Source organism: Miniopterus schreibersii (genome assembly GCF_964146895.1).
Source record: "Miniopterus schreibersii genome assembly, chromosome: 1".
NCBI lineage: Eukaryota > Metazoa > Chordata > Mammalia > Chiroptera > Miniopteridae > Miniopterus > Miniopterus schreibersii.
Genome location: NC_138101.1, coordinates 3,096,182 through 3,109,048, shown reverse-complemented (window position 1 = coordinate 3,109,048; position 12,867 = coordinate 3,096,182). Strand labels below are relative to the sequence as shown.

Here is a 12,867-nt window from a genome sequence, read left to right as displayed (position 1 = left end):
TCCAATTCCACCTTCTGCCACCTCCAAGGTCATGACCTTCATCTGCCCCACCCAGAGTCCTATTTTTTTTTTTTAATATATCTTTATTGATTTCAGAGAGAGGAAAGGAGAGGGAGAGAGACAGAAACATCAATGATGAGAGAGTCATTGATCGGCTGCTTCCCGCATGCCCCCGACTGGGGATCAAGCTGCAACCTGGGCATGTGCCCTGACCGGGAATCGAACCCCAATTGCCTGGATCCTAGGTCGACGCTCAACCGCTGAGCCACACCCAGCGGGGCTCTCCTACTATTTTCTTGAGATTTTCCCTAGAGGTGGAAAAACATCTGAAGTTGGAGAAGAGCGTTAAGCCTTTGACTTCCCTTCCATTCAGAGATTTACAAGGAAGGACAATTTATCAGTCACAAAACTTGCTCAGCAGAAATCATCTCTTACTAACACTGAACAAACTTTAAACCAGGAATATATTTGCAGTGCCCATGCATTGGACCCTGGAGCTAGAGAAGACGGGTAGGGGGAGGTGGAGAGGTCCAGGAGAGGAGGAGGAGTGGCTGCTACCCCCCTGGGCTGCGGGCTCCCACACATCCCCCACATTGACCTCTCACAGCCCCTGGAGGGAGGGGACACTCTGTTTTGCCTCAAGGCAGCTGAGGCTCAGAGGTGCTTTGGTGATCTGCCTGGGCAAGGGGCTGCCAAGGGGCAAAGCCAGGCTTCACCCCAGGTACCTGGCCCCAGAGCTGGTGTTCCACAGATGCCAGGCTGCCAACCCCACCTGAGTGCACTTGTGCAATCAGCAAACAATTGAAAATGTTATTCATAAAATGTGCCAAGGGAGTGTTTTCCAATACACTCCAAAACGCTCTGACCTTTCATTTCAAATATCACACAATCCACACATTCCCCAGGAACCCTTTAAGATCCATGTGTTTTCTAAATTAATACCACTCTCTCCCAAGAATGGGAACAAATGGTCTCTCACGGACACACAGCTTCCACGGCAAAGGGCAGCCCTTGCCCCAAACCACACTGTTTGTAACATACCAACACGGTGAAATTCATTTCAGGTGAGTTTTATAATGTTGGCTGGGTGTTAATAAATCCTTACTCATAACAAACAGCAGGGAAAAAGCACATACAACCAACCAGGCAAAGACAAGATTGACACCCCTCACATCAAACAGTCACAATCACAGAAACAAACAGGGACGGGTCAGTCCCAGGCCCCCCTCGCCCGAGGGCTGCAATCAGAGTCTTTCCCAAGGGACTGAGCACCAGGAAGCCAGGACTTCACTGCACGTGAGTCTCAGTGAGGGACTAAGTGCTCCCGGCGCTCTCCTTTCTAGGAGGCAGCGCCATCCTGATTTTTGGGTCAATGCTGCCAGTGATTTGGAGCAAGAAGGGTGGGATCAGGTCGTGCCTGGAATCTGCGCCGATGAGTGTGTTTCCCTCGGCCAATGACTGAACCTCGGGATGGCTCACATGACGTGCCAACTGGGCAGGGCCGTGGTACCAGGTTATTTGGCCAAACACCAGTCTAGATGTTGCTGTGAAGGTGTTTTTTAGACGTGATCAACATTTACATCAGTAGACCATGAGCAAGGCAGGTCACCCTGCATAACATGCGTGGGCCTCACCCAGTCAGAACCACCCCAACACAAAGGGGGGGCAGTGCCCGGGCACCAGAGGCCAAAGGGCTTTTTATTGTTTCCCTTACATCAGATCTTTAGGACACCGTGTTACAGGTGAGAAAATGAAGGTTTGGAGACTTTACATCACTTGTCCAGACCATGAAGCCAGTCAGGAGCCAAGGCGAGGGTGAAGCCAGGTCTCACTCCCACTGCGACAGGCTGCCCATCATGGCTGCCCTTCAGCTGGACACTATAGAACACCTGGTGCCCGATCAGGCCCTGCACTGCCTGGCTCGAAAGCTCAGACCCACCCTCGGGAGCAAACAGGGCGGGCTCCCTGCCGACCTCTTCATGCCCTTCACCTCTTACGTCCCACCACAGGCCCACCAGGTGGGATTATCACCACCCCACTTGTAGGTGAGAGAAGTTCCCCAGGGAGAGTTCAGTGGCTGGTCCAAGGTCACAGGAAGAGGTGAGGGCCTGGGATTTGCACCCAGGCAGTGTCTGTACCACCACTGATGTTAGACATATTTTAACCAGGGGCTCAGGCAGGTGGTGTGCCCAAACCACCCCAGCCCAGGAACACGCCCTCCAGACATACCCCAGGGGCAATATTGTCCCTGGGGAGTTCACAGTCCACCCTCTGTCACGAAGAGGCCTTGCCCTCCCACCTTGCTCTTTTCCTGCTGGAACTCGATCTGGATGCTGGTCAACTTGGCCCGCAGCTCCTCGTTGGCCACCTGCACCGCGTCCGTCTCCATCTCGGGCTTCTCGCCCTTGCTCCGGCCTTTCTTAGACATGCTTCCTCTGGGTGAGATGCTGAGAGTCCACGTTCACGCCCGCCAGCCAGCAGGCGCCACCACCAGCTCCGCCCAGCTAACCAGTCGTGCAGGGCTCAGCTCGTCCTCTGCGGAAACCACCATCACTTGTGATCCTGGGGGAGGAGGAAAGCCCGGTTAGCAGAGGGAAAGAGAGAGAGGGAAGCCCGCGTCCCCCTGGGGCACTCAGATGCAAAGGGAGCGGCTAGCTGAGGCCTCCCTCGGGGGCCAGGCCTCTGCTCCTCACGCTCACCTGGTGCTTCTCAAACGGAGGCTGCATCAGAACCACCTGGAAGCTTGTTAGGGCACTGAGGCCTGGGCCCACCCCAGAGCATCCGAGACGGCGCCACCTGACTACCCTGCGGACCCTGGTCTGCAAATGTCAGTGAGGCTCAGCCACCCGGCGCTTGTTAAAAAGGCAGGTCGTGGAGGGGCAGAGTTGGAAGCTCGGGATGTGGTAGGGCCGGGGAATCTGGAGTCCTTTCCGCACGCCCAGGTGATTCCAGAGCGGGGTCTGAGGACCACACCGGAAAACTAACTTTTAGACTTCATAGATGTTAGGGGTTCTGTCCCCCAGCCTCCAAGACTAACACAGCATTGCTCACCCCAAGGTGCCAGCTCTGGGCCCAGTGCAGGTGCCCACGCCAGCCCAGGAGCAGCAAAGGCCCCTGGAGGAGGTAAGAGCCAAGCAGCCCACTCTGCAGTCCCTCCAGGCTCCTCCCTGCCTGGCCAGGCCCAAGCTGGCTGCCTGGGCAATGGGGTGCCCTTCTAGCACTCACAGGTCCCCGGGGGACCCCCAGACCTTCATTTTGGTAAGGCTGCCCTCAGAGCCACAGAATAGCAGAGCCAAAGCCCTAAACAAGTCCTGGAGGAACAGCCCGTAGGTAGCACCGTGTACCAGATGAAACCCTGGTGTCACCTCTCCTCAATCAGCACCACCTCCCTACAAGGTGACCAGTGTCACAGATGAGCACATGGAGGTGCAGAGGTTGAGGGTTCATGATGGTCACATGGCCAGAACAAGGAACCAGTGCTAACCTGGTCAGGGTCCACAGCTGGGAGGGGTGAGCGAGGCCTGAATCCAACTCGCAGCCCCGAGCACTGCGGCAGCCTGGCCCACACTGCACTGCCCGATGGGCCTGTCTCGGGTCCCCCTGCTCCTTGCTCTGCCTCAGTATCAGCTTCCATATGAGAAACCAGGTACTTATTTATTTTTCGTCTGTTCCCCCTACCCTAGGCTGTGAGTTCCCAGCAGGCAGGGTCTGTTCTGTTCCTTTCTGTGTCCCGTGTGCCTGGAACAGAGCCCAGCATGCAGGAGGTGCCCCATAAACACTCGTGAATGAGTGACGGTGAAAAGAAGTTACGAAGCACCTGTTTATGCACCAAGACCTGTGACGAGAAATGGGGAGCTATAACCCCCTCAGCACTTGTAGAGGTAGGTATAGTTACTGAGCCCATTTTAGAGATGAGAAAACTGAGGCACAGACAGTTAAGTAAGCTACCTAAGGTCACACAGCTAGTAAGTGGCAGCACTGGGATTAGACTGCCTTGGAAGAAAATGCAGAGTGAGAAGAAACTATTCCAGTGTGGAGGAACGCCAACCTCGGGAGGTCGGAGAGAAGAGACAAGCTCAGCAAGGTGGCTATAAACAAGAAGCCTGTAGACAGGAGGAGAAAGAGGGGAACCAGGGAAGCTAGGAAAGTGCTCCTAGAAGCAAGGAGCTGATGGAGGGCAGCTCCTAAGAGGTCAACATGAGGATGGGAAACTGGCCACCGAATTCAGGAACGTGGGGTCAGTGGCCTCGAAGGCAGCTGCTTTGTGAGGTGGGAGTCAGGAGCCGGGTGGGCAGACTGGGGAGGAGCAGCAGGGAGCTGGGGTGGGGTCTCATCAACGCCAGGATGTCCCTCTAAACTAGAAATCGGGAAGGCAATGTTGGAGGCCAGTTACTCTGGTCTCGAACAGGAGAGGGTGCTGTTTCCCAGCCCTGGGGAGTATCCCGGGTCACCCACACTGCTGATGGATTCCAGAAAGGTACAGCTGTCCTCAGATCAGCATGAACGCCATTCGCTCTGATGTGACGTCTCAGAGCCTGATCCATAATTCATTCCTCGCTCCTCTGGGCTGCCTGCTGTACAAGCACAGTTCTCAGAACCGGCCGGGCTCCTGCTGTGCACCCCCCCAACCTCCCGTGAGCAGGAGCAGGCTCCAGGCAGCACCCAGAAACAGGGCCTTCTCCTTTCTATGCCATCCTGTGGCCTGACACCCGCTTGTAGGATGCACCAACCAGCATACAGTCTCTGTACAAACACATGGACGCCCCCCCCCCCAAGCGCGATGCTCAGGCACAGGGGACAATGAAGTAGATGGCATCCCAGGCGTGATAGCCAACTCCACAGGGAGAAAGGTCAACGTCCTACGAGAGAAGACGTGGACTCGGAAGACAAATAAAATGTGTGGCCTCAATTTTCTAAAACATATACATTGGTTCATTTTTTCACTTGGCCACAACCATTTTTCTAGCACTTGCTAGCGCCAGGCACTACACCCCAGGGACCCAGTGGTGAGGACCAGCCAGCCACACCTCACCAACGTTAGCGGTGACTCCCCAGAGTGGCGAGATTGTAGGTGATGCTGACTTTCTTCTTTAAACCCTTCCAGATCAATCGAATTTTCTATTTCTATTACTGCTTCACAGAAAAAACAAAGTTGGCCCTGGACAGAGGTTAAGCGCAACTCTGAGCGTGCTGGGGCGGCAGCTCTGAAGCGTGGATGTGACAGCCCTCCCGCTAGAGGGACGCGAGGATGAAACGGGCCTGCTGCGTGGAGGGCACGCGTCACGGCCTCACCGCCAGCGTGCTGTTCAAAGAGCATCCGGGCAGCGACGCCGAGACACAAACGAGGCGGCGGAAGCTGGGCCAGGCTGTGGCTGGGAGGCGGCCAGAGGTGGTGGACTTGAGAAATGCATTCGAGGCTGAGCCCATCAGGACTTGCTCCCGGGAGGTGGGTGTTTGCCGAGCCTGAACTACAAGCCACACTCGGCGTGGGCAGATTCACTCTCAGCCTGACGCAGTGCCCACCAACACCAGCCAACACACCGGGCACCAGGGTCCACTCTGGTCCCCACCAAGTTCCCTGCTCTCATCAGAGCAAAGCGTCTCGGTGACAGGGTTCTAGAAGCAAGCGGAAGGGTCAGGGCGGGGGAACTAGGCTCAGGGAGGCAAGGGCCAGAGCTCTGGGAGGGCAGCAGGTCGGAGGCCGCACAGCTCGGCTTTCGCTGATGATGCCGGGAGCGGGAAGAATGGTGTCTCCGAAAAGCTGTGTTCATACAGTATCTCTCAGAGCCATGACTGTGTCCTGACTTGGAAAAAGGGTCTTTGCAGATGAAATTAAGTTAAAGATCTCCTTAAGTTTAGATCATCTTGGACTAGGGTGGGCCCTAAACCCAGTGACAAGTGTCTTTATAAGAGACACGCAGAAGAGAGGAAAGAGACTGGAGTGATGTGGCCACAGCCAAAGAACCGAGAAAACCAAGAGCCACCAGCAGGTGGAAGAGGCAAGGACCCTCCCACAGAGCCCTAGGGAGCATGGGCCAGCCAGCACCTTGATTTTGGACCCTGGCCTCCAGAACCAGAACCACGACGGAGCACAATCCTGCTGGCTGAAGCCCCCCAGTTTGCAGGAATTCTTTCTGGCGGCCACAGGAAAGAAGTGTACTGGGGATGCAGGAAAAATGCTAGAGGGACCCAGTCAGCACTGCAGTGACCCGAGATAACCAGACTACCAGCACGAGCCTGAGCGGACCCTGCCTGGCTCTGCGCCGCACTTGCATCGGCTATCGTGGTACCGTCTCCCCTCGGACACAGCAGTTTCACCTCCTTTTGTATCTGCACTTGCAGAACCTAGGAGGTGAGGCGAGAGGAGACCCTCACCTCCGAGCTGCAGACGGAAAACTGGGAGCCGACGTGAGTCACTAGAGATCTCAGCTCCCTGCCTCCACCCGCACGCGGCCTGGTATTTTTATAACAGGATTCACAACATGCTGGTAAAAAGTGAGGTCAGCTCCAAGACAACTAAAATCCAAATACCCTCTGATGAGCAGAAATTCCAGCCTGTTGCCAAGGGCCTTCTCTGCAGTACTTCCTGCTCGTTTCACCAACTCCGTGGAGAGGCCCCTTAGCAAGGACACGGGGGTAAAGTTGAGTCGAATCCTTTCTGTGAGCCTAGAACAGAGTTCATTCTAGAGAATCTAGCTCTTTTATTAACAGACATTTGCATTTAATTGTCCCTTAAAAATATCTCTCTCTCGCCCTTGCTGGGTGGCTCAGTTGGTTGGAGAGTCATCCTGTACACAAAAAGGTGGCGGGTTCGATTCCCGGGCAGGGCACATACTTAGGTTGCAGGTTCGGTCCTCAGTTGGGGTACATACAGGAGGCAACTGATCAATGTCTCTCTCTCTCTCCCCCCTCCCCCTCACTTTCTAAAATCAATAAATACATGTCCTCAAGTGAGGATTTTTAAAAAGTCTCTTAAGTGCATGCCTTTGGTTTATATATCGAATTCCGAACAGATGATGCTGACTTACGAAGCCCAGGCTCACTGGGAACTTATTCTACGGGGAGAATTCCCACAAGGAAAGAGCCAGATGCCTAAAGACGCGCAGTGCTATGTGAACTGCCGCCAGCAATGAAACGGGAAACGGCCTGGGGGCCCCAAAGTCGGGCGGCTGAGTAAAGACTGCGCATCAGCCCGGCACAGACCTGGAGTCCTGGCAGAGGGCGCGGCCGTGAGCCCCCGGCCCAGGCAGAGCCCGGACAGACGGACACGGCGCCGACCGCAGGTCCACATCGGTGACGTGTTTCACTCTGAACCCTGCGGTCGCTGAGCGCCAGCTGCGCAGTCAACGAAAGTGGCGAAGGGGTGGTGCTGGACTCTCCTTTGAGCACGAGCCGGAATCTCAACTGACACCAGGTCTAAATCCGTGGCCTGCGAATGTGTCCCCACAAAGGGAGCCCCAGCTGGTGGCGAATGTGCCTTTTCAAATAGAGAGAAAGGAGAATGGACTCATTGTCTGCCGGACAAAACCCCAGCTTGGGAGAGCACACGCGGGCCCACGGGCCTCTCCTCCCGCCACTCACTTTGCTGTCCGCCTGTCCCCATAGGCAGTGCACTACTGGCCAAATTCCCCCTGGAGTCCTTCCCGGTCCCCTTACCCCTGCCACCTGCAGCCTCGCCATCTGCCACCACTTCCTCTGAAACCCAGTGTCAGCTCTCCAAGTGCTCACTCCCCTCCCCTCGGCCCCACCAACTCCCACGCCCCACCTGGCGTGGGTCCTACCTCTGGGCCTCCCCCTGCCCAGAGGGCCTGGGCTCTCTTCTCCCCCACTCACAAATCCCCTCCCCCTGAAACCTCCACAATCGCTCCAGCGAACCCACGGCAACGGTTCCGCCCTCTGACGTGGCGGCCCTGGCCACACTGGGCTGGCATCGCCCACTGACTTGTTCTGCCCAACCGTTCATTCATTCCACCCCATCATTCGTTCATTCAACAAATACTTATCGAACCGCAACTCTGCTGGATGCTGTTCTCAGCACTGGAAACACAAAACGGAAATCTTCCCACCCAGAGCTTCCAGAACATTCTATTCGTGAGGGCAAGGACTAGACTGGCCCACTCTGCGCTCCTGGACCCTCCCAGTGCCTGGTGCCGAGCAGGGGCTCAGAGAGTGAGCGACGGGACGAACACCGGGCACGACACCCACTGTAGACAGCTCTCGGGAACTGCCGCCGGCTGGTAGCCTGTACAGCGCTGACAGAGCCTAGCACACTCCACGCTGATGCCAGCTGGAAGGCACCGATTTGATGGCTGCGGTGCATCCGTTTCAGACCAGGAGCAGAGCGACAGCGCGTCCCAGTGAGATGCTCCGTGTGGCCGACTGACATACAGCCGATGCTGGCTCAGGCCCGCAGGTCTCCCCAGGGCAGGGGAGTGGGGCCACTTTGCATTTGTTCCTTCCTAAGCAAACAAAGATCAGGCTTCAGTGCTGGACTCCACGAAATGCAAGCGAACATGTGAGCGAAGCCTCTGCAAGGTCCCAGGGTCCAGAGCCTCCCTTCCTCCTGGGAAGTTTCCAGGCCTTGAAGCATGTGGCTTCCATCCACGACAGGCACGGAGCTGATGTGTGCCACACTCGCTGCCAGGGCCACGGGGCACGGGGCCAGTCTGCAGAGACGAAGACCCAACTGAGCAGACTGCTCTGTCAGGTCCTTTCTTTATAAGTCTTTTTTTATTTCTATTTTTATTTTTTTATTTTTTGTTAATGCTTACCCAAGAATACTTTTTCCATTGATTCTGAGAGAGAGTGGAAGGAAGGGAGGAAAGGGGGGAGACAGAGAAAGAGAAACATCGATGTGAAAGAGACACATCGATTGGTTGCCTCCTGCACGTGCCCCGACAGGGGCAGGGATCGAACCTGCAACCCAGGTGCGTACCCTTGACCAGAACTGAATCTGTGACCCTTCAGTTCTTGGGCCAACGCTCTAACCACTGAACCACACCAGCCCGGGCTGACCAAACACTTCTTATCCAGGCTCACGAGCCTGTCTCAGGACCTCGGTGAGAACATCAGATGGCACCTCCGCCCCTTCCATTCCCCTGCTGACGGGAAACACAGCCCCCTCTGCTCCAGTCTCCACCTGCCTACACTCCGCATCCTCCAAGGCCGGTGTCGCAGCCATTCTTTCAAGAAACATGCCGCAAAGTTTACAGAGCTGCTTCCTGCTGGGCTCTGGGGCTAGAAGAAAGGTAGAGACAGGAGTGGCCCCGGCCCGCCTCCCCACAGCGAGCGCAGTCTACCACGTTGCAGGGAGAAACGAGCTGCTCCCAGGTGAGGGCGCGTGCTCCGTGCTCCGGCCTCACGTGTGTAATTAGCTCGGTGAGCTTTGTAATTCTTTGAAGCAGATGCTGTTATTTTCCTGCCCTACCCCCATCTCAGATAAGGGGGAACTGGCCCTAGCAGGTTCGGCTCAGTGGTTAGAGTGGCAGCCCACGGACTGAAGGGTCCCGGGTTAGATTCTGACCAAGGGCGTGCACCTCGGTTGCAGGCTCATCCCCGCCCCGGTCCGGGCGCGTGCAGGAAGCAACCAATTAATTGTGTCTCTCTCACATGGATCGCTCCCTCTCTCTCTCTCTCTCTCTCTCTGAAAAAAGCGATGGGGCCCAGCCGGGCATGGCTCAGCGGCTGAGCATCGACCTAGGATCCAGGAGGTCATGGTTTGATTCCTGGTCAGGGCATAGGCCCGGGTGGTGGGCTCGATCCCCAGCGGGGGGCGTGCAGGGGGCAGCCGATCAATGACTCTCATCATTGATGTTTCCTTCTCTGAAATCAATAAAACATATTTAAAAAAAAAAAAAGCAATGGGGGAAAAAGTCCTCAAGCAAAGATTTTAAAAAGAGAGAAATGGAGTAACCAGCCCAGGATCATGAACAGAGGTGGCACCCACCTGCCAGAGCTCTATCTGCCTGAACCTTTACTACCGTGAACTTCAAGGGCGGTGTGTGCGGCTCGTCCACCTCCGGGTGCCCAGGGCCCCGCCCGGGGCCTGACACAGCAGGGACACAGCCCTGCCTGCTGACCCCAGCGGTCTCTGCGTCCACGGACAGACACACACTTCTCCCGGCTTCGGGGCAGCCTCGCCAGCCCTCTCGGCCCCCTGAGCTGGGGTGACCGCCCGCGGGGCCCACAGTCCCGGCAGCAGCGTCTGGCGGCTTCCTCCCTGGAACCCTGCGGGCTCCATTGGGGCCGGGAAACCGCCCTAAGGCCGCCAGAAGGAAGCCAAGGTTCTTGTTGTTGTTAACCCCCATCCAGGGGTATTTTTCCATTGCTTTCGAGGGAGGGAGGGAGGGAGGGAGGGAGGGAGGGAGGGAGGGAGGAAGGAAGGAAGGAAGGAAGGAAGGAAGGAAGGAAGGAAGGAAGGAAGGAAGGAAGGCTTTGCAAGAGCCGTTTTAACATCCGATACTGACACCAGGGAGTGTTTATGGGACTACCAACCCCCTAAGTTTAAACTCTGTCCTTTGACGGTGACACTCGGGAAACCTCACTCCTGCAGGGGGACATCTTCAGAATCTTCTCGCAGAGGGGCAGTCCTTAGCAAGTCTACCAGACCCCGCCCCTGCCCGCCACTCTGCCCACAGCCTGTTCTTCTGGAACAAGCCACACCCGTGCCCGTCCACCACGCCCACCTTCCTTGACACTAAGCAGGCAAACCCAGCCAAAGCCACATCCCAGAGCCCCACCTTCCTGCACCTGGCCAGCATCGCCAGCATCGCCTCTCCAGGCCTCTTTTCTTCCTCTGAAAAGTGAGCATCTGGGCCAGACAGTGTTTGCAGACCTCAGTCACCCAGCAGCTGCTGAGATTTCTGCATGAAACACAGACATGTGCTTGCTTTCTACGTCAGCTCTGCTAAGGTGCAGTTCACGCCGTAAGTGTCCAGCTCAAAGAGTTCTGGCAGCCAAAATAGAGAACATTTTGGGGAACCCCAAAAGTGCCCTCAGGCCCCTTTGCAACTTACCTTTGGATGTTTTTCTTCAACATAATGGACGTTAAAAACGTGTATACCACATCAACCTTATTCCAGGCAACAGCATCCACAACACCACAGGCCTAGCGTGCAGGTTATATTTTCTCTGATACACACTAAAATAACTACTATCCAAATGTCTGCCCACGTGCCACCTACGATCTTATGTACCACGAGAGCCTTGCAAGCCCTCGGAGCACTGAACGAACCAGCCCCTCGGAGGCCCCTCCAGCTCGGAACGCCCGGATCCCACGTCTCCCTTGTCACAGAGTCTAGGCAGGTGCCTGTATTCGGCAGGCGCTCACTAAATACTTGCTGCTGAACCAGAGCGGCCACGCAGGGCCCATCCTTCCCTGTCTGACCCCAGTCCCGCCGCCCTGGGGAGGCAGCTGCTCACACCCCGCAGGCTGGCAGGTTCCGCGGGGAGGCCGCGGAGGGCGGAGCGGAGCCGGCGAGTGCAAGGGCGCAGCACGCCCGTGGGCCTGCAAGGCTACGGCGGCCCGAGTTCTCAGCCCTGTCAGCCCCCAGAGTTATTTTAATGACCCGGTCACTTTCCCTTCAAGCCTTTTGCGAGAGAGGCTGAGATGGCGCGCCTGTGTTCCCAGAAGGGATCTACCGCGAGAGGGTACAGGGAGACGCTGCGTCCCAAGTCCCAGCAAGAATCTGTCATGCGTCTCCAGCCCTTTAAAGACACTGAAATAGGGCCCTTGCCCGTGCGGTTCAGTGGTTAGAGCATCAGTCCGCTCACCAATGGGTCTCGTGTTCGATTCCAGGTCACGGGCACGTAGGTACCTGGGTTGCAGGTTCAATCCCTGGCCCCCGGCCTAGGCACGTGTGGGAGGCAACCAATCAAGGTGTCTCACATCGTGTTTTTCTCTCTCTCTCCCTTCCCTTTCACTCTCTAAAAATCAATGGAAAAAAACAGCGCCCAGTAAAGAGGAGGAAGGGGAACCCAGGCCGTCAGGCCCCAGGGCCAGATGTGGTGGGTGAGAGAACCACGGGGACTCACTCTCCCCTTAAACAGCCAGCCCCAGAGCCGCTGACCCACCAAGGACGGGACAGCGGCAGGGACATTTCAGCAGGTGCTGCCTGCAACGGAGACAACGACAAACCCACTCCATACTTGCTGAACGCCCACCAGCTGAGCCTGCCGTGGGACAGCCACACCACAGGGGGCTGGAGAGTCCCGGACATGCAGCGCTCTTCTCACATCTCGGTCTGAAGTCCTCCTGCCCCGCGATCCCCCGGGCGCTGGGGAAACGCAGAGTCCTGGGTCTGGGTGCGGCAATGTCCAGAGGGGGCCTGGCAATCAGAACTTCTGCACATAAACATTTCTGCTCAGCAGCGTCTGGGAGCTGCTGCTGGGGTGACGCTTACAGCTGCAGAAAGTCAGCTCCAAGAGCAGTTTTGTTCACTGTGGGGTCCCCAGTGCCTAGAACGGTGCCTGGCACACAGTAGGTGCTGGACAGTATTTGGTGACTGAATGAACCTGTCAATCGACCACCTATTCCCTTAGCACATCTGATGACCCGGCCAGTCTGCGTGATTTGGGGAGCGGGAACTGTGAACATCTTTTCACTCCCCTGTGCCCAGCACGGAGCCAGCCCTTCAACAGGGCCTGCCAACAAACAAACAGGTGAGCCTCACCCTATGACGTATGATTCTAAGGTGCACACTTTTTCACTTTTAACATTTCTGAAATCATGATGTGCTTTTACAACCTGACCCTGTCATCATGTATTGGGCAGTATAATTTTTTCCTCTCTTTAACGGTACAAAAATAATGACCTGTCTCTCCACTGCCGGCATCCTCCTTAGATTTAATAAAACACGGTAACTAACA

General features: G+C 56.1%; 2 protein-coding genes across 3 annotated transcripts in view; one reads left to right on the top strand and one right to left on the bottom strand.

Moving 5' to 3' along the window:
• STK32B (serine/threonine kinase 32B) overlaps positions 1-12,867 on the top strand; it is a 616,411-nt gene that overhangs the window by 442,158 nt on the left and 161,386 nt on the right. The gene's annotated exons all lie outside the window — the stretch shown is intronic.
• LOC308557045 (janus kinase and microtubule-interacting protein 1) overlaps positions 1-12,867 on the bottom strand; it is a 64,174-nt gene that overhangs the window by 29,552 nt on the left and 21,755 nt on the right. For both annotated transcript variants that reach the window (XM_081137005.1, XM_081137006.1), the window contains one exon: positions 2,300-2,562. In XM_081137005.1, the coding sequence (XP_080993131.1) occupies positions 2,300-2,428 (129 nt within the window). In that variant the 5' untranslated portion in view covers positions 2,429-2,562. The remainder of the gene's footprint in view (positions 1-2,299; positions 2,563-12,867) is intronic.